The 25,618-nt window shown below is 45.5% G+C and overlaps 1 protein-coding gene across 4 annotated transcripts; it reads right to left on the reverse strand.

Moving 5' to 3' along the window:
* nhsl1a (NHS-like 1a) lies at nucleotides 1–24,517 on the reverse strand. 4 transcript variants are annotated; one of them, XM_030409131.1, is made up of 11 exons: nucleotides 16,920–17,074; nucleotides 14,487–14,597; nucleotides 12,876–13,003; nucleotides 11,357–11,431; nucleotides 10,462–10,696; nucleotides 9,459–9,590; nucleotides 9,047–9,378; nucleotides 5,073–8,964; nucleotides 3,479–3,566; nucleotides 3,332–3,385; nucleotides 2,411–2,527 (listed from the first exon to the last, which is right to left on the reverse strand). In XM_030409131.1, exons 1-10 carry the CDS (start codon nucleotides 16,975–16,977, stop codon nucleotides 3,361–3,363), a joined length of 5,076 nt encoding a protein of 1,691 aa, XP_030264991.1. In that variant the 5' UTR covers nucleotides 16,978–17,074; the 3' UTR covers nucleotides 2,411–2,527; nucleotides 3,332–3,360. The 4 variants fall into 4 exon arrangements, with proteins under 4 accessions (XP_030264988.1, XP_030264990.1, XP_030264989.1 ...); XM_030409128.1 differs by lacking the exons at nucleotides 3,332–3,385; nucleotides 16,920–17,074 and adding an exon at nucleotides 24,409–24,517 and having other exon boundaries at nucleotides 1–2,527; XM_030409130.1 differs by lacking the exons at nucleotides 3,332–3,385; nucleotides 16,920–17,074 and adding an exon at nucleotides 20,608–20,666 and having other exon boundaries at nucleotides 1–2,527.
* Nucleotides 24,518–25,618: the final 1,101 nt, after the last annotated feature.

Genomic DNA, 25,618 nt, shown 5'->3' on the forward strand with positions numbered 1-25,618 from the left:
TAAATAAATGACAGTTTGTCCTTTATTGCTTCCATGTCACATACATCTTTCTGTATTCACATGTTTCCAGTTGTTCCATCTTTTCTCCACTCGTATAAAAACACCTTTTATTCAGTTTTCTGTTCTCTTGACTTCTTTCTTATTTCCAGTTAATTTATAGTAGTTTTATGGTTAATACAGTACCTCTTACATTCGCACTGAGACGATAATTATGTTCCTAAGTTCAAAGTCTCCAACATTAAACATCACTTTCTGTATGTTAATGTTGTCCTACTATCTGCTAATTCAAGAATACAGATTTGAGGCTCATTGACTCCTTCAGTCCGACTGAAGCTGAAAGAATAAACACTATGGAAGAGAAGAAGAAGAAGAAGAAGAAGGAGAAGAAGAAGAAGAAGAAGAGCAGAAGAAGAAGAAGAAGCAGCAGCAACAACATGAAGGATGAAGAGGAAACAGGATTATTTACAGAACGGGACAAACTACATCCCTTATCAATAGCATTATCAATAACATAAAAACGTTTAAATTAAACATGTTAACAGGAGCTTCCAGCTCAGCTTTAAAAGTTTGAAATCATAAGAAAACAAGTTTGGAAAGAATGATCCAAAACTGATCGATGTGAGGGACTGTTCAAAGATTATTGAGGTATTGGATTGGTATTTAATTTAGTTTATTCCCAGATACTTTTACTCTTGTGTAGCCGAGTCATCAATAACTTGGTTCTGGGTGTTTTTTCCTCCAGTTTGTGACGTTTTTTACACCCAGCGTCTGCAGAGCTGGACCTGGAGGAATAAACACCACCGTCACCAAGTGTTGTTATATCTAAATGTATTAATACATTTTAAATGAACTCTGCCTTCTTTACTCTGTAGACTGAGGTCCTGTTCTCACATATTATCTGTAACTAAGCAACCGACCAGAGTAAACAATCTGCTTCCTGTTTACAACGGCGTTTTCAGGTGTGTTTCTTTTTCCCAAATGGTGCTAAAAGACTCGTCTGGACAGACAAGATATTGTTTTAAAACCCTGTTGTCATAATATTCTTGTGTACCTGTGGACTAGAGCTGAAGATGTGCTTAGACGAGGTCTAATGGGGAAGCAGATGCAAACAAAATGGAGGTTAGCATCCATTTTGTGGTGCAACAGAAACCAAAAGGGGGAAGGTTAAACAAGTCTAGATGAGTGGAGAGACTCAGTCAACGCTGGAGCGAGATTTTAAGTTTCTGTCAATGGTAGCATGCGAGTTTAAGTTGTAAATATGAAACATATCCGATGAGTCTGAGCAGCTCAGGAGGCTTCAGATGACATCACCATCTGTGACCGACAGCACGACTGTTTATAATGGTTCAGCCCACCTCAATCATATTTGGACAGTCCCAAATCAGAACCGTTTGATTCAACACTGAGCGCTTATTGGATGGCGACAGTAGAATAGTTTTGTCAAAGTTAATTTATCTTACGGCGTCTTTAAAATATAACAGCTTAAACATTTTAAACTACTTTATTTTAACATTTCCTCTGCGATCTCAAGCAAACACACTTTTTATGACAAAATCAAAATTAAATTGATTCCATGACGATATATATGAATGTATGTTCAGTTTCTATTCAAGTGGTAAAAAAGAAAAGGAAAAGACAATTTACATTTGATAAGATTAACTGGAGGATAAAGTCTGAGTGGCTCCACACTGTCCTCTCCAGGCTCCTGTAGTTTCTCCACACATCAGTGTGGCGACTAAAGACGCGTCTTTGATCACAGAGAGCTTCAGTACATTCAGTTAAACAGTCCAATCCGGTTCAGTTTGTTGAAGTAGTGCGACGTGTCCTGACGAGGATCGGAAGACATCGTCACAATCAGGGAAGAATCCGTCGACTTCCTGTCTGATCGATCGATAACAAGATCTAGACCGACCTCTGCCTCAGTTCTCCTTCACTTCCTGGAGACTCAATAAAAACATCGTCGTCTTCCTCTTCTTTTTCTTCTTCCTCCTCCTCACTTCCCACTTCAAAGATGGCTGTCATGGGGGCAGCGTAGAGGCGGCAGCGAGCAGCAAAGCGGCGACTGGCGGAGCAGGGAGGAGTGAGGGCGCGAGGACGCATGGAGGGGGCGGAGAGGAAGAAGAAGGGATTGTGTGTCGGATCCCTTCGCCTCCAGCCAAACATCAAGGCGAAGTCCTGACTGCACAGAGGCGTTGGAGACACTGGGACGTCCAGAGACAGGGGGTAGTCGACCTCACCTGTGTCCAAGATGGGTTCAGGTGGCGTCGGCAGTGATGTCACACACTGGAGGTTGGGAAGAGCTCCGACGATACTCAGCCGCTCGACAGCTGAGATACGAGAAGACGAGTCAGAGCGACTCCCCTTCCTCAGCAGGAGAGCTTTGAAGCTCTCGCTTCTTCGACTTTTGACTTTTGGTTTCAGGCCCGACGGGGGGGCAGTGGGGGTGATGGGAGGGGAGGAGGAGGAGGAGGAGGAATGATGTCTGTCGTCTTCTGAATCCCTTCTTCCGAGCATCTTCCTCTTGGACCTGAAGCAAACAGACAAAGATGAGACACAGGAACATCTGAGGTTGGTCACACTGCCTCTGAGCAAGGCACTAAAGCTGGGGACGATAATCAATACTTGGGTCATGATTGGATTTGTGTTGCAGTTCAATTCAACTATTTAAGTTCTAAATAAAACAATGTTCTTCTTTAAATGTTTTGTGTTAAACATGTGACTGTTTGTTAGGATCATATTGTTGCTGTTGTGATGCTTATGTCAGTCAACAAAACCCAACAATGTTACAGAGCAGTTTATCCGAAAAGTAAAATTCACTAATCTGTGTTATAAAAAAAGATATTTGTTTTAATGCCAATATGACTTTTTATGCTAACAATATTCTTTAGGCTATAATTACTTTATGCTAACATCACTTTTGGAATAAGATGGCTGGTTATTCCGTTTTAATGAGATGAAACCTTCACTTAGGCTGCTAAGATAAAAGCTAAGTGTGTGCACAACAGGACCACACATCAAGGTTTAAATAACGTCTTTTTAAATGAGTTTGGGATCTCTGGGCTTCTGACTAACAATACTGGGTTTATGTTTGTGTGTGAACTGTTCCTTTAAACGGTAATCCCATGATGCATTAGTTATCTTTTCACATAATTCTGCTGTGGAACTACTGACTGAGCACAGAACGCAGGAAGGAAACAGGAGGAAAACTAGAAGCATCCTCGTTAGGGAACAAGGAGAGAGGACGCTTCAGTAAGCTTTCTATTTGGGCAGCAAGGATGTAGGAACGGGACAGCTACTACTGGATCTAGTGAAACCTAAACTCTACCTTTACCTGCAGCCAAGCCCCGCCTACCAGGGCCTTCACGCTGTGCCTTCCCATACTGCACTGCTCCACAGAGGCAGAGGAGGAACCAAGCAGACAGATGAGAAAGAGGTCGATGTGTCGTCACGGTTACTGTGTTTGTTTGTGCGGTCATACCTGTGGATGACGGCGAATAAATCCTCCGTTGTTCGTGGTCGACCGGAGACAAACAGCTGATCTGCTGAAACACTTACGAAGACATCAGCTGGACGGAAACACAAAGAGGAAATTGAGCAAAGATTGTACTTCTAATCACACATAAATAAGAGCAAAATTGTGTCAGTTATTTTGGGGCAAGAGCAGAAATCTGAGCTCTTATTCAGCAAAAGTAGATCACACATTGTATCTTATAAAACAGCTGCAGGGATAAATCCTGTCCCAGTTGAAGCACTGTGAGGCTCCTGTTATCAACAGGTGGTAAGCACCAGTAACCAAATATCACCAGACTGCCTCAACAAATCATATGATTTCAAGAGTTGCGTAAGGACAAACATAACAACTTTGTGAGATAGCTGCAGGAAATTCTAAATAGTTGGTGCCTTCTTGTAAATTCAGCATTAAGTGGAATATGTGACGTGAACCAGTAACCACAATATCACCTGACTACATTTAGGAGTTGTTGAGTGAGGAGAAAAATAATTGGAATTGTTGGTGTTGTACGTTTAATTTATGAAAGAAGACGAAGTTTTACGGACTGTAAACATGTCAAATTTCACAAAAAGCCTACTTCTCGGTTGCCTGTGGAGAACGTCCCAGACTCCCTTCAAAAATCACTCAATTTAGTGAGTTGTTGAGTTATAAACTTTATGAAACGCTGTCTTTGACAAATTCTTGATTATTTGGGCCTTCTTGTAAATTTGGCTTGTTTTACATTAGTTAAGTACGTGCTTATTTGCATATAGAGTGGGGAAGTCTGATCTGTTCACAATTGTCACTCAGACACATGTTAATGTCAGTCGTGACTCGATGGACTGAGGGCTGAACACTTGTGATCAAATCACCCTAAAACGGATGTTCGTACCTGGTGTGAACACATTGTAATTGAGCAGATGTGCATCTTTAGGAACTACAGAAATCCTTAATTTAGCAGAGACACAATTGTAGAAGTACACAGGTGTGATTCCAGGTCCTGTTTCTGTTTCTTTCACTCAACAGCAGATTTGTAGACGAATGTGCGGTCCGCCACTTTTTTTTCACATTGGTTTTGGTTATGAACCTGGAAAGTTTCAAAGTCGAAAATTGGAAATTTTAACACAGGAATGTAATGAAAGATGTGTTCCCAAGGACCGCAAAGCAAGTTTTTGCACATCAAGATTATTTTTGAAGTAAGTTATACGTTCACGAAGGCAGCCAGGTGCAGATCCAGATCCTTCTGGAGGAATAAACAACCGTAATCAGTTTCTGCTCTGATCTGGAGAGGTTTACCGACGAGAGGAGAGCTCAGAGATTACTTTTAACTCCTGGGATTAAAAAGTGGATTTATCTTCACTCCTGTTGATCAGCCTGACTGCAGCAGTGAGCTGACTTCCATTGTTGGGTGTTTATGTTCTGTAATGCTGACTGGAGCTGGAGAGGCAAATATACTTTACAGGTAATATACATTAAAGTAATCTGGCTGTTTGGGGCATAAATACAAATTATCCTGCAATCAAATTTACACAAGTCACACAAGGTAAAATCTCTCTTCGCAACTTCAGTAAACCAGACTTACCCTCTGGAGGTCCTCGGGCCTCTTTCACTTTCTGGTTTCTCCTGTCAGCTCCCACCTGGCTCCTCTCTTCCTCTTCTTCCTCTGGTTCCTGTATCAGGAGGTCTGGCAGCGACAGCTCCCCCCGCAGGCTGGCAGTGGACAGTGCACTGTTTAGAGAGTACTTGCTCTGACCAATCAGAGTGCAGGAGCTTTCAGAGTCACTCGTGTCTTGATCACACACTTTGATCATCCTCACCCTCCCACTCGTCTGCTTTGTTCTCTCTTTCACCACATCTCGTTCATCTCCAGATGAGGATGAAGAGGATGACGATGATGATGACGATGACGAAGAGGGGGAGGGCTCCAAGGTGGATGACATCATTGGCAGTTGCCTCCTCTTCCTCCTCTTCCTTGTTTTGTCTTTTTTCCTTGCAGTGGATGGCGTCGTCATCATCATAGTCCTCATCCTCATCCTCTCTTCCATCCTCTCCTTCTCGTCTTCCTCATCTTCAGCAAGTGCTGATCTCATCATCTTCTTGTGAAATGTCTTCTCATCAAGTACTGACCCAGAATTACAGAGGTCTGTTGCTCCATGTTGGGTGCCCCTTGTCTTGGTTGAAGTAGCTCCAGAGTAGTAGCTGCAGTTCTCCAAGGTTCCCCAAGATCCTGAAGTACTGCAGTTCTCGAAAGTATTTATGGTCTTATCAATAGTCTTTGGAGACACTTTAATATGCAGGCTCTCTTTGACACCCATGATCTCTGAGGCACCAACAGTCCCACGGAATATGTCATCAGCGCTTGCATTATCCACGCCTTGGGATGCCTCCCCTCCTGATGCAGAGACTGGTTTGCTTGTTTTGGGTGAACTCAATGAGAGATCTGGCTTCTTGTGCAGGATTGGTGGCTTCTGTCTGTGAGGGGAGCAGGCAGGTGAGAGTGTGGTGATGTCAGCAGGTGAAGAAGAAGAATTAATTGAGTGTGCAGGTGAAGTTAATTCACCAGGCATTCTTATTTTGCTGACCAAGGTGTGTGTTGAGTGCTTTGTTGGTGGTGATGGATTGCAGAAGGGATCAACAGGAAGCTGTGGAAGCCCAGGAGTGGTCACTGTGATCTGTCCATCACTTTTCCACCCATCTTGTCCTTGTATGGATTCAGAGGATGGTGTGAGACCAAGAATGCAAAGATCAGGCTTCCTTGGCAGGATTGGCTTCTCTGGGGAGCGAAGCTTCATCGGGCTACCTGGCTTACAGACCCTGTTTCTCTGTTTTAAATCACTGTATGCTGTGGATGCTCTGTCAGCTGCACTGTGACTCCACCTTTTTGAATTAATCTTGTCACTTGTCTCATCTTCGTCTTTGCTCTCTGACAGTATTGTTCTGCTCTCTTTCTTAGTTCCAGAGAGGGTCCAGTATGAAGAATCTGTGTGCCAAACATCCTCAGCACTCTCTAGTTTTTCTGGAGGCTCAGTTTGCTTAGCATTTGCTAACATCGTATCTGTCACCTGTTGTTGTTGGAAAGTAGGATATTGGATAGTTTCATTGATGTGTTTTTTCTCAGTAGCTTGAGACATTTTAACCCACGGGCTGTCAGGACTGGATTCTGTATTGTTTGCCAGTGTAGCGTACACGTCTGAATCTTCCTTCTCTCGTTCATAGTACTGGAAGCCCTGAGTTTCACCATTGATCAGCTTTGACCAAGAGTGTCTCCTGGTAGCTGGGCGAGCAACAATGCCTTGTAGACTCTGATGATTATCATCAGAGGACTCTTCGTTGGGCAAATTCACGTCACTGTTTGTGAGGTTTGGATCTAATATTGTTCCAGATTTATGTGCATCAAGGTTCGCTGGGCTCTGATAACTAGCATCACACATTGAAGCACTAGTTATGTTAGCGTCATTGCTATCTGGATCACACACAGTTCCATCCATCTTAGCCCGGCTATCAAGATTAGCATTAGCCAAGACAGCGCCATCTGGATTAGCTTCTTTGACTGATAGGTCTTCAATAGTAGATGCAACATTAGCTGGCATGGCGTTACTGATGAGGCCTTCCTGGTTCTTGACGGAGCGAAGCTTGACGCCCTGCAACGCTTGGGCAGTGACCAGGGGAGAGAGGGGCGTGGCTAGTTTACAATAGCGGTTTGGAGACAGTCCAAGGCCTGGTAGGGAGAATATGGTGGCGGGTGATGTGGAGAGAGTAGAAAGAGGCGGAGGTGGTGGTGGAGGAAGAAGGTCAGCAGATGGTGATTCTAGGAGTTCTGATGGAGGAGGAGGTGGGGAAGTTGGGGGAGGAGGGAAGTTGGTAGATGACGACATCATGGACACCAGAGCATGGTGGCAAGTCTGTCTGATGGCATAGGAATAGGGTGGAGGAGGAGGCCGAAAGGAAGGAGGAAGAGGAGGAGGAGACGGTAGGGATGAAGGTGGGAGAGGAGGTGGAGGCGGAGGAGGTGGGGGAGGGGGAGGAGGAAGAGTTGAAGGTGGAGGTGGAGGAGCAGCAGAGAGTCTGGTAAAAGGTGGAGACTCGCGAATCGGAAAGTAGAAGACAGAAGGTGAAGGAGAATTTGGGAGAGGAGGAGGAGGAGGTGGAGCAGGAAGAAGAGGATGCTTGGCAGAGGAGTCTGAGGAGGTACAGGAGGAGAGGGAAGAGGTGGAGGAAAATGAGGAGGAGAGGGAGGAGAAGAGTGACGACTTCCTCTCTGGCACTGGTGGCTTTGGCCTCCCTTCGTCCCGACACCTTGTCCGGGGCAGGGAAGAGACGGCAAGGGGCAAAGAGGAAAAGGGGGAGGTTGGGGGGAGGTTGAATGCTCCGGGGCTTACTGTGAGAGGGGAGGAGGGGGTGAGAGGGGATGACACAGGGGTACCAGGAGTGGGGGTGTTGGACTGGCTTGAGTAGCCACTGGAGGGCGAAGCGAGGCGCTGCAGCCCGGCTCCGGAGGAGGCGGCTGGTTGAGGGTTGAGAGTGAATCTCAGTGCCTCCTCCTCTGAGTCTGGAGACCCAGGGACGTGAGCAAGGGAGCTGGCAGGGCTTGGTGGGAGGTGCTCAGGAGGAGGGTAGTCAACTGGGGTTGCCTCCTGGCAGTCTGGGGTTAAAGGTTCAAAGGTTGTTACTGTCCCACAGTTAACCCCACTCGGGCGTCTCTTGGTGTTGCTCCTGGGCACCCAGGGGTCATGGAAGGTCTGGGGAGACGATGTGGGTGTCAGCTGGATGGCTTGCTCCACATGGGGACTCTGCTCCAGACGGGGACTGGAGGAGGAGCGGGAGGTCTTACCCCGACCTGGACGGCGCCTCAGAGAATCAGAGCGCAATGGTGGAGCAGGCGGCCGCTTGGACTTGCGGAGAGAGATGCTGCGGGTGACACTGCGAGAGTGGGAGGAGGCGGTGCTGTGCTTCCTTTTCTCCCGATTCAGCGAGGGAGAAGAGGTGATTTTTTCTGAGCACAATGAGATGGTGTCAGTCTGAGATGGAGTAGACCGACCAGAAGAGAGCAGGGGCTCAAAGTTCAAACCTTCCCCAGAGACACATCTCATCTCCTGGGTGATGCTGTTCCAGTCAGTCCCAGTCTGGCTGCTGTGGACACTGGAGCTGGGGGAGAGGGGCTGGTAGCTCCACGCCTCCTCGTTGTAGGAGCGTTGCTGCTGGGTGGTGGTCTGGTCCTCCAGAGTCTGGTAGCTAGACTGAGACTCTGAGTCTGCGAGAGAGGAACAGGAGAGGTAGTGGGAGGAGGAAGGGGAACTTCGGGCAGCGTCATTCAGGGTCTTATTGCTGGGGTAAGACCATACTGATGGGAGGGCGTGGCTTGAGTTGACGGGGGAGGAAGGAAAAGAAGAGGAGGAGGAGGAAGGAGACTGTGGTATAACTCTGGCAGTGGGGTCAAAGGGCAGCAAGGGCTGGAGGTCGCTGGGGAAACCCTCCTGTGACAAGAGAAGAATCGACAATTGAAAGAAGGTTAAAACTCAACACAATATTTTTGAGAATGATTCCTCCTGAACTGACCTGGCAACAAGATGAGGAAGTGCTGAGTGTCCTGTAGGAGGTGCTGTTACAGCTGGCCTCAGAGTTCAGAGAGGAGTTGGTTGCCAGTCGGGGGAGTTTGTGAACCCCAGAGGAGAAATTATTGTGGCAGGAGGGGGCGGTAAGGGAGGCCATGAGGCTGGACAACCCCTCTCCTCTTGGGGCTCGGATCCTCCTCACTGATGACTGCCCCTCCTCTCTGACTCCTCCTTTCTCCGTCCCTGTGTTATTCTGTTGATGGTCAGGTGTGCAGGAGGCAGGTCGATCAACGGTGGAGGACTGAGTAGGACGAACCAAAGAGGCCGGAGGTGAGTCTGAGGAGACAGAAGATATATTGGTTGAAACACTGATTGATTGACTGATGAATGGGGTCATGAATGGTTGGAGGTCATACCTGTCTTCTGGCTGACATCATTAGGAACCCCAGTAACCGTCTTGCGGCGGACCAGGTTGCGGGGTCGTCGGGATAATGAGTCCGCGTTGGGAGCCGATCTTCGAAAACTGGCCTGACGATCAAAACTTTCTCCTGAAGTGTGCGCATGTACAAAACCACAACAAACATTGACAGTATGAGAATCCCCTCTTAGTTAATGAATTTATAGGAGAAGAGATTCAAGTGGAGCCTGAGTCTGAGTCAATCCCCAAGTCTGTGTCGAGTCTCAAGCTAGACTTTTGCCCCAAATTGGAATTGGGTCTCATGTTGTCATCCACTTTCAAGTCCTGTTGGACTTATTGAGGTAAAGCTCTATTTCGGGTTGAGTTCTTGAGTTTCAAGTAAGAGTAAACCCAGGGTTTGAGTCAAATCCTAAATCCAAGTAGAGTCTGGGTCTAAATCTGTGTCTCTTCTCAAGTTTAACTTCTACTCCAATTCTTAGTCTTGAGTCCAGTTTCAAATCCTGTTTGAGCCCTTGAGTACAAGCTCTATTCTGAGTAAAGTCCGTGAGTTTTTAATACAAAGTAAACCCTCAAGTCAAGTCTAAGTCAAGTCCTAAATTTGTGTTATGTCTCAAGTCAGACTTTAGCTCCAGACCTGAGTCCTCAGTCCTTTTTTTGAGTCCCTCTTCAATCCGTTAGAAAAAGCTCTAATCCCACTTGAGTTCTTGAATCTCAAGCTGGAGTAAACCTCAAGTCAGAGTCGAAATCTAAGTTCGAGTCAAGTCTATGTCAAGTCTTGAATCTATCTTTTGCCCCGTTTAAAGTCCTGCTGGAGACCATGAGTTAAAGCTCCGAGTTCTAGCTTCAAATTTCAAGATTAAGTTGAAACTCAAGTCCAAGTCAACCTTAGAGACCACATTCAAATCAAGATTCTGAGTTGAGTCTTTGTGGTGAGTCAAGCGTCCACATCAAATTTCAAGTCTGAGAATAATCTGGAGGCCGAGTCAAATCGAGTCACGAACCTGTAACATTGATCGGGACGATATCAGCGGCGACTGTCTCGGCCTGCTGCCTCATCCTCTCTTCCGGTGTTGGAAGCCGGAGACTCGGCTCCACCTCCACATCAATTGTTGGCTCGTAAGCGGGAGCGAAGACATCCCAGCAGGAGGTGGGGTGGACGGGGTTGAGGACCAGCGGGGTCATAGGTCGCATGTTGTTCAAGATGAACCTCTCGTCTTCATCTGAGAAAGCTGAGGACTGAGATCACAGAGTTAACTCACACATCTGTTCAGCCATCTGAGAGAGTCGAGTGGAGTCTGGTTGGGTGTGACGAGGTTAATACTCAACAGGGGGCACTACAGGTGACTAGGTTACATCAGATTAGATTAGATTAGATTAGATACATTTTATATGGTTTTTGTTTTAGGTTTTCTGTTTAAATATGCAGTCATTTGCGTGAATGTCCAGAACAGAAATCTGAACTAAAACAAATGAAATGTGAGATTCAGACATTTTGTTTCCACTAGTCTGAAAAATATGGAAGCTTATTTACACCAGTTCAGGAAAAACAGTGATCAAATTTAGCCTTGATGATCTAAACAAATAAATACATTCCTGTGGTAAGTCATAATCTTGAGGTAACTCACGGTTCTTTTTCAGCAGATAAACTTTAAATATCATAATCGTGACTTGCTTCCATTAATTATGACAATCTCCAAAATATGACTTTTTATTTCACTGTTGTCGTCGTATTCTCGACTATATTATGAATTACTTTGGCAATATTTTCTTCATCAAGCGTAGTTTTCATCTCATTGTCCGTCTTTAAACTGGCAGAAATGGGCTTCCATAGAAGAAGAGGGGGTGCTGGGTCTAGGTCACTGTGGTCTAGTCTACTGCAGTCTGCTCCATGATTACCTTTCTCCTCCAGACTGAAAACTTGAAACAAACTGAAAAGCAGGACTGAGACACAAAGTCCAGCAGTCTGGACCTCTGAGAGGACCAAGGAAGAAACAGGAACAGAAGACAAACAGAATGAAATGAGAGAGGAAACACAGACATGATGGCAGAACAACTGGCAGTACTTCAGTCCGACCAGCAGGTGGCAGCAACATAAAGTGATTCTGCTCTGATGCAGCCCGTTCAAACAGAGCAGAACTGGATCAGAGCAGATCAGACCAGCTGGACTAAAGATCAGACCACATCCAGCTGGACTAAAGATCAGACCACATCCAGCTGGACTAAAGATCAGACCACATCCAGCTGGACTAATGATCAGACCACATCCAGCTGGACTTATGATCAGACCACATCCAGCTGGACTAAAGATCAGACCACATCCAGCTGGACTAATGATCAGACCACATCCAGCTGGACTAATGATCAGACCACATCCAGCTGGACTAAAGATCAGACCACATCCAGCTGGACTTATGATCAGACCACATCCAGCTGGACTAAAGATCAGACCACATCCAGCTGGACTAATGATCAGACCACATCCAGCTGGACTAATGATCAGACCACATCCAGCTGGACTAAAGATCAGACCACATCCAGCTGGACTTATGATCAGACCACATCCAGCTGGACTAAAGATCAGACCACATCCAGCTGGACAAATGATCAGACCACATCCAGCTGGACGAATGATCAGACCACATCCAGCTGGACTAAAGATCAGACCACATCCAGCTGGACTAAAGATCAGACCACATCCAGCTGGACTAATGATCAGACCACATCCAGCTGGACTAATGATCAGACCACATCCAGCTGGACTAATGATCAGACCACATCCAGCTGGACTTATGATCAGGCCACATCCAGCTGGACTTATGATCAGACCACATCCAGCTGGACTTATGATCAGACCACATCCAGCTGGACTAACAGCTGTGTGCAGAGGTGGAGAGTAACTGAGTACATTTACTGAATTACTTGCTTTTTTCTGTTTCTGTTACTTTACAGTTCCACTCCTCTGCATTTTGGAGGCAAACATTGTACTTTTTACTCCATTACATTTATGTGATTACTTTAGTTACTAGTTACTTTACAGATTACATTTTTGAATGAACTGATTTTCTCATCAATCAGATAAAAACAGTGATTGTGATGATCAGCTCGCTCACAGTATACTGAGTTTTTAATACTTGAGTATTCCATTTTCTGTTACTCATCTACATTTATGTGATTACTTTAGTTACCAGTTACTTTACAGATTACATACTGAATTATTCCTGCTTTTACACTAATGGCTGAGTTAGAGTACGACAGTCGCAGCCTGCAGGGACTGTTTACTGCAGCGAGTACTTTTACTCTGATTACTTTAGCGACGCCTGCAGATACAGTCTGTTCAGGCTCATTAATATTCATGAGACAACACTGTGCTAATGTTCATATCATGTGTGTGTGTCAGAGAGTGTGTGTCACACACCATCTTCCTGCTCTTGTCCCTCCACCGTCTGCGTCTCGTGCTGCCCTCTGATTGGTCGAGCCCAGAGGAGGACGGATTCTGTGGGTGGGGCTGAGAGCTGTAGCCATGCTGAGTCAGCCCGTTACATGCTACACACACACACACACACACACATACATTTACAAGAGAACAGAAGAAAGATGTCACTAATCAATACAATTAATCAATACAGTTGATCAAAATTCTGGTCAACTTTGTGGTTATTTGGGTCCAGAGATACAGAACAGCAGAACAAGATGATGGTGTTTATTCGTCAACCTGCTGTAAATCAATAGATCAGCTGATGATGCTGATTTTGATTAATCACAATCAATCAATGAATTAAATGATAAGTACAAATTCAGCTCTCATTGATCCGGCTGAGATGAAGGAGCTCCTTTGTCTGTGAACAGGAGGGGGGGGGTGACATGCAGCACTGCAGCTGCTGTGATGCAGTCTGCAGTGTGTGTGTGTGTGTGTGTGTGTGTGTGTGTGTGTGTGTGTGTGTGTGTGTGTGTGTGTGTGTGTGTGCTGCAGCTCTCAGTATTCAGCGTTCTGAAATTGCCAAAATAAAAGCCTCACTTTGTTTGATCGGATCTCATTTCCCCGCTCTATATGCATATTAACTCTTAAAATGACTGTGCGTTTTGTTAATGGAGTCTGGCGAGGGGAGAAGAGGCTTCAACAACAGGCAGAATGGATCTCACTGTGTGATCTTCAGGTGCTTCACTGTGATGTAAATGATGTCTGGTCTCTGTTAACCTGCCAGTGTCAGCAGCAGCTGTCTGTGAACACACTGTCTGTTTCAACTGATCCAACCACTGAAGCAGTAACACAAAGTCCCCAGACTCCCTTAACAAATGTGTCACTTTAGTGAGTAGTTGAGTTAGAAGACACTTTATAAACTCTGTGAAACTCTGTCTCTGACAGATTCCAAATCATTGTTTTAAATTGAGCATTAAATCTAATACATGAAGCCAACTATTAACCACAGCCTCACCAGACTCCCTTAACAAATGTAGTGATTTTAAGAGTTGTTTGGTTAAAACAAACTTTCTAACGTAGTGAAACTGTGTGTGTGACAGATTGTAAGTCATTGTGTCCTTGTTGTAAATTCAGCATTAAATCTTTCAGCTGAAGTTGTTTGTCTCCTTGTAAAAAGTGTCAGTTTGTGGCAGCATGTCTGTACCAGCCTGTCTGCTTCTGTGTCTAAAGTGCTAAAGTCTTACCTGCCAACATTGATCAGCTGTTTGAACACACTGTTTACACTGATTTCACCATTTACACTCCATTTATGAAAGAAGAAACATGTTATTGATCTAAACATGTCACATGTTACAAAGACACTAAACAGGAACAATATAGGCTCCTTCTTTGTCCCCGTGGAGAAAGTCCCCAGACTCCCTTAACAAATGTGTCAGTTTAGTGAGTTGTTGAGTTGGAGACACTTTCTAAACTCTGTGAAACTCTGTCTCTGACTCATTCTGCATTATTTGGACCTTGCTTGTAAATTCAGCAGATGTTCTACATGAACTTCTTTCTGTCTGTGAGTAGAAAATGGTGTATGTGTCTCACAGATGGAGTTTCTCTGACCTTGCAGATCATCGGCGCTGCCTGATCGTCTCTTCCCGGGGGTGAAGAGCAGACCCTGCTGGGGCTTCTGGGTAGTGTAGTGAACAGACCACCTACTGTCTCCGTCCCCTGCTGCAGAGAGAGAGAGAGACAGTTCAGTGTGTGTGATGGTTTTGGTGTTTAATCTTGTTTCAGCGCGCACATACACACACACACACACACACACACACACAGTGATGATCAGTGTTGCAGCACTCAGCACTCCTCAAGGTGACCTCAGAGACACACGCTGCCTGAGGGCTTTTATTTTGAAGGAGCTGCAGAGTGACCAGCTGTGGTATTTCGGGGACAGATGTGTGAACAGATGTGACGTTAACATCTCAGTTTTCAGCTGTTAAAGCTAAATATTCCTCTTCTGACAACCACAACGAATCAACAATGATTAACGAGGAAACATTTTAGTTTTAACTTTGTTTAGGACACTTTGAGACGCGCTAACATGTCAAATGTAAATATCCTCAATCATGTCCCAAAGAGAGGACGAGGTGAGGGAGGACGGATTTATCTACGTTTTGATGAACATGTTGTGACTGACGAGTGAAAACGTGTCGGTTCGAAGACATTTAAGAAGTTTTTTTAAGCAGGTTTCTAGAAATTGAGAAGTCTAAAGATCCACGTCTTCAAAAAAATCATAAAAATGTAAACTGCGATCCCGTAAAAACTATCGTCGTGATCAAAAAGCTGAATCAGCCCAATGACGATCAAAGTGTTGTGATCTGTTTAAAGTTCTGATGATATTTCTATGTGGGCGTACGATGAAGTTACGCGGGTCAGAGCAGGTGAAGTGTGAGCTCTGTTCGCTGAGATCTCCCATTGTTGTGTGTGTGGAGATTTATCGCAGTTTTTGCGACAAAACTTGTCTGAAAACTAATCGTAACTTTTATTTACGTGTCTGTTGGCGACGCTAAAGTAGAGTTGCTGTTGCCATGGTAACCTGCAGGTGGATGATTTCGACAGCCATCAGCCAGTCAGAGAGCAGGATTCCCTGTTGCTGGGTAGATTTAGTTTAAAATCTGCACGTCCTGGAAGTCCTTGATAGGTCTTTGAGAAGGCCCCTGGAAACACTGAGATCCTGGAGATGGCACCAAAGGTCCTCAAGGAGACTTTAAAGGTCTTCAAGGAGGTCAGTGATGATATTCCAGGGGTCCTTGAGAATGACCAGAGGTTCAAATACCCTTAAAGGAGGACCCAAGGGTCTTGGATAAGGTACCAAGGTCCTTGGGCAGAGGAGGAGAGTCCCCAGAGAACCCAGGAGTCCTTGAGATGGTACCAGAGACTCTTGTGGAGGCTTATAGAGGGTCCTTGAACATTTCTCTGGGTCCTCTGACAGTTTGACGGGTCCTTGAGGAGGTTGACTGATTAACTGAAGAGATTCTGGGTTCTTTGAAGCGATTCCAAGGCTGAGTGTACAAGAGGTCCTTGAGAAGACTCAACTGTGGCATGAGGCAGTCTTTGAGGATGTCCAAGGGGTCTTGGATAAAGGACTTGTGGTCCTTGAGCAGGTCTCAGTGGTCCTTGAAAGGGTTCTAAAGGTCATTGAGGTGATTTAAATGGTGCTTGAGCAGGTTTTGGAGGTTATTGGGGGGTTATAAGTTCCTTGAATATGGTCCCGGAGTCCATGGGGAGGTTATTGAGGGGTTTCCAGGGGTAATTGAGAATTAAAAGACATTAAAATAGTCTTGGATAAGGTACCAGAGTTCCTTGAGGAGGTCCCAATGGTCCTTGAGGAGACCCAAATGGTCCTTGAGAAGGTTCTGAAGGTCTCTGAGGGGATTTTACCGGCCTTGAAAAACACCAAGGGTCTGTAAAGAGGTTCAAATGTTCCTTGAAGAGGTTCTGGAGTCCTGGAGGAGGTCATTGAAGCTCTTGTAATTCTCAAGAACTCCTGGAAACTTTTCAAATAGTCCGCATAGCAGTCCCAGGGGCCTTGGATAAGGTACCAGAGGTCCTTGAGGAGGTCCCAATGGTCCTTGAGAATGTTCTTACGGTCCTTGAGGATGTCTAAGAGGTCCTTGGGGTGATTTAAATGGTCCTTGAGAAACACAAGAGGTCTTTGAAGAGGTTTAAAAGGTCCTTGAAGAAGGACCTGGAGCCCTTGAGGGGTTTCCAGGGTTCCTGGAGTAAGTTATCATTATCGTTGCCATGGTAACTTGCAGTCTGAGCTCTTTGACTAACCTGAACTATGACTGATTTTAACACCTGAAAGCCAATCAGAGCGCTGCGCTTTAATGAGGTCATCTTTAGAGAACTACTGTACTCTCTCTACATGAACACAAGTGATGCTCGCTCGCCCCGCAGCACAGATTCAAACCATCGCAGACACACACATGACGAGTGATAACACACACACACACACACACACACACACACTCACACACACACACACACACTCACCTCGGGTCCTGTTGAGATATTTGAGGACGGATTTGATCGCCGCTCCGATCAGAACCATAACGACGCCACACACACTCGACACACACACTCGCAGGCTGCAGCAGACAGCAGCTCCTCTCTCCTCCCACCTCCCTCTCTCTCTCTCTCGCCCCTCACTCCTCGCTCGCTCCCTTTCTTTCAGACACACACACACACACACACACACACACACACACACCGCGTGTTGGCAGGAAGCCAGCACACGTGTGTGTCCTTCATGTGTGTCGTCAGGTGATGAAGGTTACCCACAAATACTGCATTAACACACACACACACACACACACACACTCTCTTCATCTACAAAGCATCATGTTTTCCTGTGTGTGTGTGTGTGTGTGTGTGTGTGTGTGTGTGTGTGTGTGTGTGCTTTCATCTTGTATTCTGTGTGTTCTGTCGCTGCTGTCCGTTTGTTTGTGACGCCGCTTCAGTCGCTTCAGTCGCTGTTTAATAAAAGAAGTCCTGGAGCAGCTCCGTGGATCCTTGAGAAATATTACAGGTCCTTGAGGACACTTCGGGGGTGCTTGAGAAAGAACCAGAGGTCTGCGAGGAGGTCCAAAGGTGCTTGAGAGGGTATCAGGGTTCTTTATGACAGTCAAGTCTTCCAGGGGTCCGTCTGTAGACACAAATGGTCCTTAAGACAGACTAAGGGACCCATGACAAGTACCACGGGTCCTTGAGGGGGTCTGCATCTTCCTGCTAGGGTTGTAGGGGTCCTTAACGGTCATTGATCATGAGACTCAACTGGGCTTTGATGAGCTCAATAGGGTCCTTGAGAGGAATTAGAGACCTATATGGAAGGTCAAACGATCCTGGAGGAGGTCCCCAGGGCCTTTGAGGTGGTTCCACAGGTTTTTGCTAAGTCACAATAGGTCCTTGAGGACACATCAGCAGTGCTTGAGAAGGTACCAAATGTCTTTACAAGGTCCGAATGTGCTTGGGAGGCTTCTAAGGGTCCTAACGTCTACCACAGGTAATGGATTAATAACTTGAGGTCCCTTTTTGAAGGGGTGCCATGAGTTAACATCTAAAGCTAACAGTTGAAGCTAACAGTTGAGGCCTACAGTTGAAGCTAATAGTTGAGGCTAACAGTTGAGGCTAACAGTTGAGGCCTACAGTTGAAGCTAATAGTTGAGGCTAACAGTTGAGGCTAACAGTTGAAGCTAATAGTTGAAGCTAACAGTTGAGGCTAACAGTTGAACCTAACAGTTGAAGCTAACAGTTGAGGCTAACAGTTGAAGCTAACAGTTGAGGCTAACAGTTGAGGCCTACAGTTGAAGCTAATAGTTGAGGCTAACAGTTGAGGCTAACAGTTGAAGCTAATAGTTGAAGCTAACAGTTGAGGCTAACAGTTGAGGCTAACAGTTGAGGCTAACAGTTGAAGCGAACAGTTGAGGCTAACAGTTGAGGCTAACAGTGGAAGCTAACAGTTGAAGCTAACAGTTGAGGCTAACAGTTGAGGCTAACAGTTGAAGCTAACAGTTGAGGCTAACAGTTGAAGCTAACAGTTGAAGCTAACAGTTGAAGCCAACAGTTGAGGCTAACAGTTGAAGCTAACAGTTGAAGCCAACAGTTGAGGCTAACAGTTGAGGCTAACAGTGGAAGCTAACAGTTGTTCCATCTGGATGATGATAATTGTGGTGTTAACATCTGAACTGTGACATCATTAACATTCACGTTCCGGTGCAGATGTACTGTTGAGAACCACCTTCAGCTCCAGTCACCACCTGGGACAGTCTGTAAGTGTGCCGACTATCTGGGCCAGTGGAGCAGCTAATTACTGCTGTCAGCCTGTCTGTCAGCCTGTCTGTCTGACTGTGTGTCTGTCAGCCTGTCTGTCTGTCTGTTGTCACCTCTCGCTGTTTTAATTAGTTTAATTAATTAGACAGTAAGTAGGCCACACTGTCATTATGTCACGGTGTGTAATTATAGCTGGAATATGTTCAACTCTGAACTCTGAGCAGAACAAAGGTTTAGTCCTCTGCCGTCCAATCAGAGAACAGCTGAAGCTCACATCTAAAGCTAACCATGGTGGTTAGCAGTTGAAGCTAACAGGTAGCAGCTGTGACATGGTAAAGCCTGTTCATCTGTTATTCCAGGTATTACCCATTAGCGTAGCGTATGGAGCTGCAGCTAATCCTTTTCTCACACGCACACACACACACACACACACACACACACATACACGCACACACATGCACACACACACGCACACACACGGAAGGATTAGATACACAGGGGAGTTAATTAAGTGAGCGCATGGAGAGCCAGTGTGTGTGTGTGCGTGTATGTTTATATGTTATCTGAGAATAATATCTGAGCGGCGCTGTGATACATTATTGATCAGACACTTACACACTGTGTGTGTGTGTGTGTGTGTGTGTGTGTGTGTGTGTGTGAGAAGAGATCTTCAGGCAGAAAGCAGCTGGTCTCATTTATTCATGAACAAAAGTGAAGGAAAAATTATTTTTCAAAAATGGGACGAATCAGGCTATCAGGCTAACAGGCTAACAGTTCTCTGTCAAAGCAGATACATTATACTGCCAAAAGTATTCACTCACCCATCCAAATAATTGAAATCAGGTGTTCCAATCACTTCCATGGCCACAGGTGTATAAAAGCAGCACCTGGGCATGCAGACTGTTTCTACAAACATTTGTGAAAGAATGTGTCGCTCTCAGGAGCTCAGTGAGTTCCAGCGTGGTTCTGTGATAGGATGCTACCTGTGACACAAGTCCAGTCGTTAAGTTTCCTCGCTCCTAAATATTCCAGTCAACTGTCAGTGGTGTTATAACAAAGTGGAAGCGATTGGGAACGACAGCAACTCAGCCACGAAGTGGTCGGCCACGTAAACTGACGGAGCGGGTCAGCGGATGCTGAGCACTCTTTCTGCAGAGTCAATCGCTCCAGACCTCCAAACTTGATGTGGCCTTCAGAGAAGCTCAGGATAACCCTAACCTCCGGGATTAAGAATGGGAAGTCACTTAAGTTCATATGCGAGTCAAGACAGGTGAGAGAATACTTTTGGCAATATAGTCTACCGGAGACAGAAGGAGAAAAGCTCAGGTGTGAAAGAAATAACTTTATTCCTCCTGTGATTAATAAAAATGTCTGGTTTGATAAGTTCTACTGGAACCACACAGGCCCAAATCCACAAAAATAACTGTCCGGGACCAAGCCAGGTCAAACTACATCTTCCAGGACCAAACAGAACCAAGGGGCCAAAAATACCCCAATCAGGGTAGCTGGAACATTAAGCACCACAAAGGGTCCAATCAAAGGACCACACAGTATAGAACCCGGCTAACTGGGACCGAAACCAGACAAGGGGGATCGTTTGAGAACAAGAAGAGTCGGACCAGGGTAGCCGGGTCAAAACTCCAGAGGAAACATGGCTGATTCAGGGCCAGGCTACTGGGGACCATTCAGACCAAGGGGGGCCTACGCAGGTGTGTCAGGATCATCCTGGACCAGAGAGAGTCGAGCTGGGCTGAGTGTGACCATCCAGGAACACGACCCAACAAGGCTCGCTGTGATCATTTACTACAATACAGAGCTATCAGGCTAGTTAGAACTATATTCTGGACCAAACTGAGCCAAACCAACCTAAACCGACCTAAACCAGGCAAGGGGGGTCATGGGGGACCTGTACCTTTTTGTAGCAGGGGCGTGGTCTGCGTGGCATCCAGACCGGAGCTTTTTCCTCGCCGCTGTCTGAAGGAGAAGATTCCAGCCCGGCGGGTCTTGGTGGGCCGGTAACAGTACTGTGGCGGCACTTCCGCCTCCCCGAAGGAGGGCGGGTTGCTGAGAGGCGAGGGGACGTGCAGGCTGTAGCCGGGCCGGGGCTCCGGAGTCAGCGGGCAAGAAGCTGTCCGGCTCCAATGGGTGAGGACGCTGGAGCGCGGCGCGTGAAGGGGCGGGGACTGCGGGTTGGGTTTTCCGTAAGATTCTGGAGCAAGAAAAGGTTTCCCATGAGCCTCCGGGGGAAGAGAAGGGTGGATGTGTGGTCGGGAAGGGAGGTGCTGGTGGCGGTACCAAGGGTTGTTGCCTGGATACTGGAGGTGAGGTGGGAGGGGCTTTTTGCCACCTGAGGGCGCCCCCAACCTGCCGCCACCACCTGCATGCAGCCCATAGATGGCGTCGTGGTGCTGGTGGATTTTTGCGCTGAGAAGGCGCCGACGCAGGCTGCCCTCCGTCTTGGGTTGCAGGACGGCCATCTTGCGTGGAAGAAGCTCATCTCGCTCTTCATCGGGGCCCGTGTTCCAGCAGCGCGACGCCACGCCAGGCCCCGCCCCCTCACCGCCCAGACACTCCACATATGAAATCATCCTGTTTGAAGTCCGGCTCCGCCCTCAGGACCGTTCAGAGAGGAAGACCGCGACAGTAACATCCTTTCACACTAAAAGCCCCAAAGAACTTCATCATAAAAAACACACACAGAAATCCAACTTCAAAATAAATGTCCGAACAGCATTCAGTCCTTCAAAATAAGATCAGTCCTCAAAGAAAAGTGTTCATCAGATTTTTAAATCCTTCACATTAAGCTTGGAAGTCCTTCACAATAAAAGACTAGAGATTTTGAAAATAAATGTTTTTTCAAACATTTATTTTGAAAAGATGAATACTGAATCAATGTTGTTGTCACAATTTAAGACCCCTTCAAAATAAATCCCCAAATTTGAGGTTTTTCATAATAAAGAGCAACACAACAAAAAACTCAAATGGCTGACAAAGAAAATAAAAGATGTTGTCACCTTCAGAATAAAAGCATCAACTCAAAAATGTTCCAGTTCCCATTAAAAAACATCCAAAAATGTCTTTCATCTTTCACAATAAAAGCTCAAATATTTCACAGTAAAGGCGTCTCCAGGTCTCTCCGTCTCAGCTCCACGAATCTTCTTCTTCACCCCTTCACAATAAAACCCTCAGACTGGTCAAACAGAAAGCCAAACAACTCTCCAAACATCCAGAAACGGGTCGGGTCCAGAAACATCTCCACAGTAAACATTTCTTGAGAAGTGCTGTCGCTGTGCTGCTGCACTTCCTCTCCTCTTGGACGCTCTAATCTTCTAACAGGGATTATCCAGGTCTGCAGATGGCCTGTGAGAGGCAGGTATTTACCTCAACACCACATGTTGCCTGATACTGAATCAGACCGGTAATTCTGGATTCAGATCACACGGTCAGACGACACAAGGTCAGTGTTGAACAAGACTGTCTTCACTTGAGACTCCAGTAGTTTCAGGGGAACGACGTGAATTAGATGGAAGAAGAAGAAGAGGAAGAAATAAAAGAAGAAGAAGAAGAAGAAGAAATAAAAGAAGAAGAAGAAATAATCATCTCTGACTAGCTCTTCTTCTTCTAATGTTTCTTCTTCTCCCTCAGACTCTTGTAATGCTGCTCTTCAGAATCAGAACACATTGACCCGTTCGGCCCGTCTCACCTTCCTGCTGCCACAGATACTCACTAAACACCAAATATGCATCGATCCGCTGCTGAAAACATCCCAGAACCTCCTCCTGTTTGATAGATAGGAACTGGAGCGAGCAGAACCTTTTCCAACATGCAGCTACACATCTGTTTCCTGTCTGGGTCTCAGTCGTATTGATCTAATGATCTAATGATCGGCTGATTGGCTGATTGGTTTAGTGTGCAGAGAGTCATGCTGCGGTCACCTGACCGACCATCAATCATCAGTCACGTCTCCTCTGACAGTTTTATTTCTGTTTTTGAGGTGAACATCTTGTTCTTGACTGTGAGGGTGATGTTCTGTCAGTGATTGATGGTCTGACGGCAAAAAATGTGGAAAAACTCAGAGAATAAGTGTAAAGTTGCTGTTTCTGTGTACAAGTACTGTGAAGATTCACTCAACAGACACGCTGAGACAAGACGCTTCAACACAGACTCATAAATAAAAGAGAAGGAAAGGAGGACGCGTTCATCTGCACATCCTTACATTAGAGATCCTAGAAAAGGGACATGGCTTGTTACATGTGCAGAACTTGCCTTAGAAAAGTCATGTTTTTAAGTTTTCTTCAGTCTCACAGTGATCAAGTGATAGTTGTCTTCAAATCCATGAGTTTACCGCTATCAGGAAGTGCTAACAGCTAATACGGCTAACTTTAATTGAGCAAGTTGTAGCAAGTTTTTTCTATTTTCACTGTTAATTGATCAATTGTTTCTTTTTAAAATGCAACAAAAAAGTACAAAAAAAACCTAAATAATCAAAATGTCCCAGATTCCAGGTAGAGATTGTAGAAAAGAGACACTTGGTTTAAAATTATTAAAACTATAATAGAAGTCTGGAACTGTCTGATGAAAGTGTAAGATCATAAATACTTTTGTTCATTTAAAAACTACCAATTATGTTCATGGTCGATTGATTGATTGTTTCGTCTGTGAAATGTCTAATAATTGTGAAATTTGCTCATCACAACTTCCTAGAATCCACTTTGAGATCACAGAAAAGAGACGCCCTTTACATGTGCAGAACTTGCCTTAGAAACGTCATGTTTTTAAGTTTCCTTCAGTGTCACAGTGAGCCAGTGATTATTGTCTGCACATCCACAAGTTCACTGCTAACTAAGACTGCTAACAGATAATTCTGCAGAGTTTTGATGGAGTTTTAGATTTGTTTAGGAGGATGTCTTGTGGACTGTTGAGCCTCCCCTGACTTTCCAGCAGCATTCGTCTGTGAACTTGTCCTTTTAATCGCTCAAGTCTTTTGATTAACGGTGACATTAAAGGTGCAGTTTGTGTGTTTTGTGCCGACGTCTGCGACTTGAAAGCTGCAGATTGTGGTGGTCGACGTTCAGCACGCGCACACACTGACATTGTGTGTGTGTGTGTGTGTGTGGTAGAGAGAAACAGCTGTGTTTTGGAAGCTGAATGGGATGTTTCAGCCTGCCTCGACAGGCCGGCAGTGATTACACACACACACACACACACAAACACAGCTGCACGTGTCAAACTCAAGAATGCCTCCTGACCCAAAACTTCCACTTTTGCCTCAAAGACTCAGCTTCAGCACTGACTCTGGTACCACAAGCAGTGGTACCAGTACCAGCAGTAACCATGGCGACGGGAAGACAGGAATGAAGGAGGCCACTTTAATCTGAAAAACACTCAATCTAGTCAACACGTCTGTTAATCTCTCCCTCTCTGTACTCAAAGTGACGCTCGCTCGACCATCTTTCTTTAGACACACACAAACACACACACACAGAAGAAAAGGTTAGGGAGATAACGGTGTGTGTGTGTGTGTGTGTGTTAACGGAGTCCTGACAGCTAGCGGACAATATGACCTACATCTGAGTGCACACACACACACACACACACACACACACACACACACACACACACACACACACACACACTTTTCTCTGCAGCACGTCTACATTATAAAACTTCTCCATTCATCCTCGCCCTCCCTCTCTCTCTCCCTCTCGCTCACCTTTAGCACAGAGCATGTCGTCCTCGCTCGCCCGATGTCACTCGACGTGTGTGTGTGAGTGTGTGTGTGAAAGTGAATCTCAGCTGCAGAGACTGAAAGTTCACACACAGATTCCTCTCTCTCTCTCTGTCTGCCTCGCTCTACCACAATAAAAGCCCCCTCCCTCCTCTCTCTCTCTCCCTCCTATCAAACCAAAGCTCGCTCGACCCCGACTCCCCCTCCCTTCAGTAAAAGTACCAAAACTACACTCACTGCAAGTAAAAGTAAGAAAGTATTGTACAATCCAAGTTGTAATCTGAAAAATAACTAGTAACTAAAGCTGTCACACAGATGTAATGGAGTAAGAAGTACAGTACTCACCTCTGAGATGTAGTGGAGTAGAAGTGTGAAGTCACATAAAATAAAAATACTTGAGTAAAGTACTTTGAATTTGTTCTGTTACAGTAGTTGAGTTAAAGTATTTAGTTACTTTCCAGACTACAAACACTGATGATAATGTAGTGAAGTGATTTGTAATCATCTCAGTTACACAAACAACTGCTTCCACTGATGAAATGTAACTAAGTACATTTACTCAAGTACAGGACTCATGTTAAACTTTGAGGTACTTACTTTATCGCCTACTTCCATTCCACTAGAAATGTGGCAAATATTGTACTTCTTACTCCACTACATGTATCAGATTACTTAATTGCCTAGTTACTTTACTGATTACATGCTGCCAAAGAGCCAAAGCAACATATTTTTAAATGCATGTATAGTAATCTCACTGTAGCCAATTAGAGGGCTGCATGATGGAAAACAAACACACCTGGACTGGACGATGATGTCACGCCGAAATGTCTGATGGGAGATGTAGTCGTCTCCTTCCCTCCACGGCAGGTGTGTGCATAGGACAGAAATAGCTTCATTAATCACCTTAGAGTGTCCTGGATACACACACGCGCGCGCGCACACACACGCGCGCGCGCACACACACACACACACACACACACACAGTATAACCCAGTTACTCAGCTGCACATGAATCATGTATAAAACAAACTACAGCTTTAGAAACAAACAAACAAACAGAAGCTTTATAATATCTAAACTTTGGTTTACTTTATGTATGAGTCATGATATAAACTGTGTGTGACGTACCGGAGTGTATCAGTCACATCTGGTCATTTATGTTATCAATACTGACCCGGTAGATTCATTTGTATCC

This window comes from Sparus aurata, chromosome 24 (genome assembly GCF_900880675.1).
Source record: "Sparus aurata chromosome 24, fSpaAur1.1, whole genome shotgun sequence".
Lineage (NCBI taxonomy): Eukaryota > Metazoa > Chordata > Actinopteri > Spariformes > Sparidae > Sparus > Sparus aurata.

What these genes read in the sequence shown, in the direction of transcription:
- nhsl1a (XM_030409128.1), bottom strand. An exon ending in CAGCGCCGATGATCTGCAAG is followed by an intron (nt 13,004 to 14,486) that starts GTCAGAGAAACT and finishes GTGTGTGTGTAG; the next exon opens with CATGTAACGGGCTGACTCAG. An exon ending in TTTCAGTCTGGAGGAGAAAG is followed by an intron (nt 10,697 to 11,356) that starts GTAATCATGGAG and finishes CTGTGATCTCAG; the next exon opens with TCCTCAGCTTTCTCAGATGA.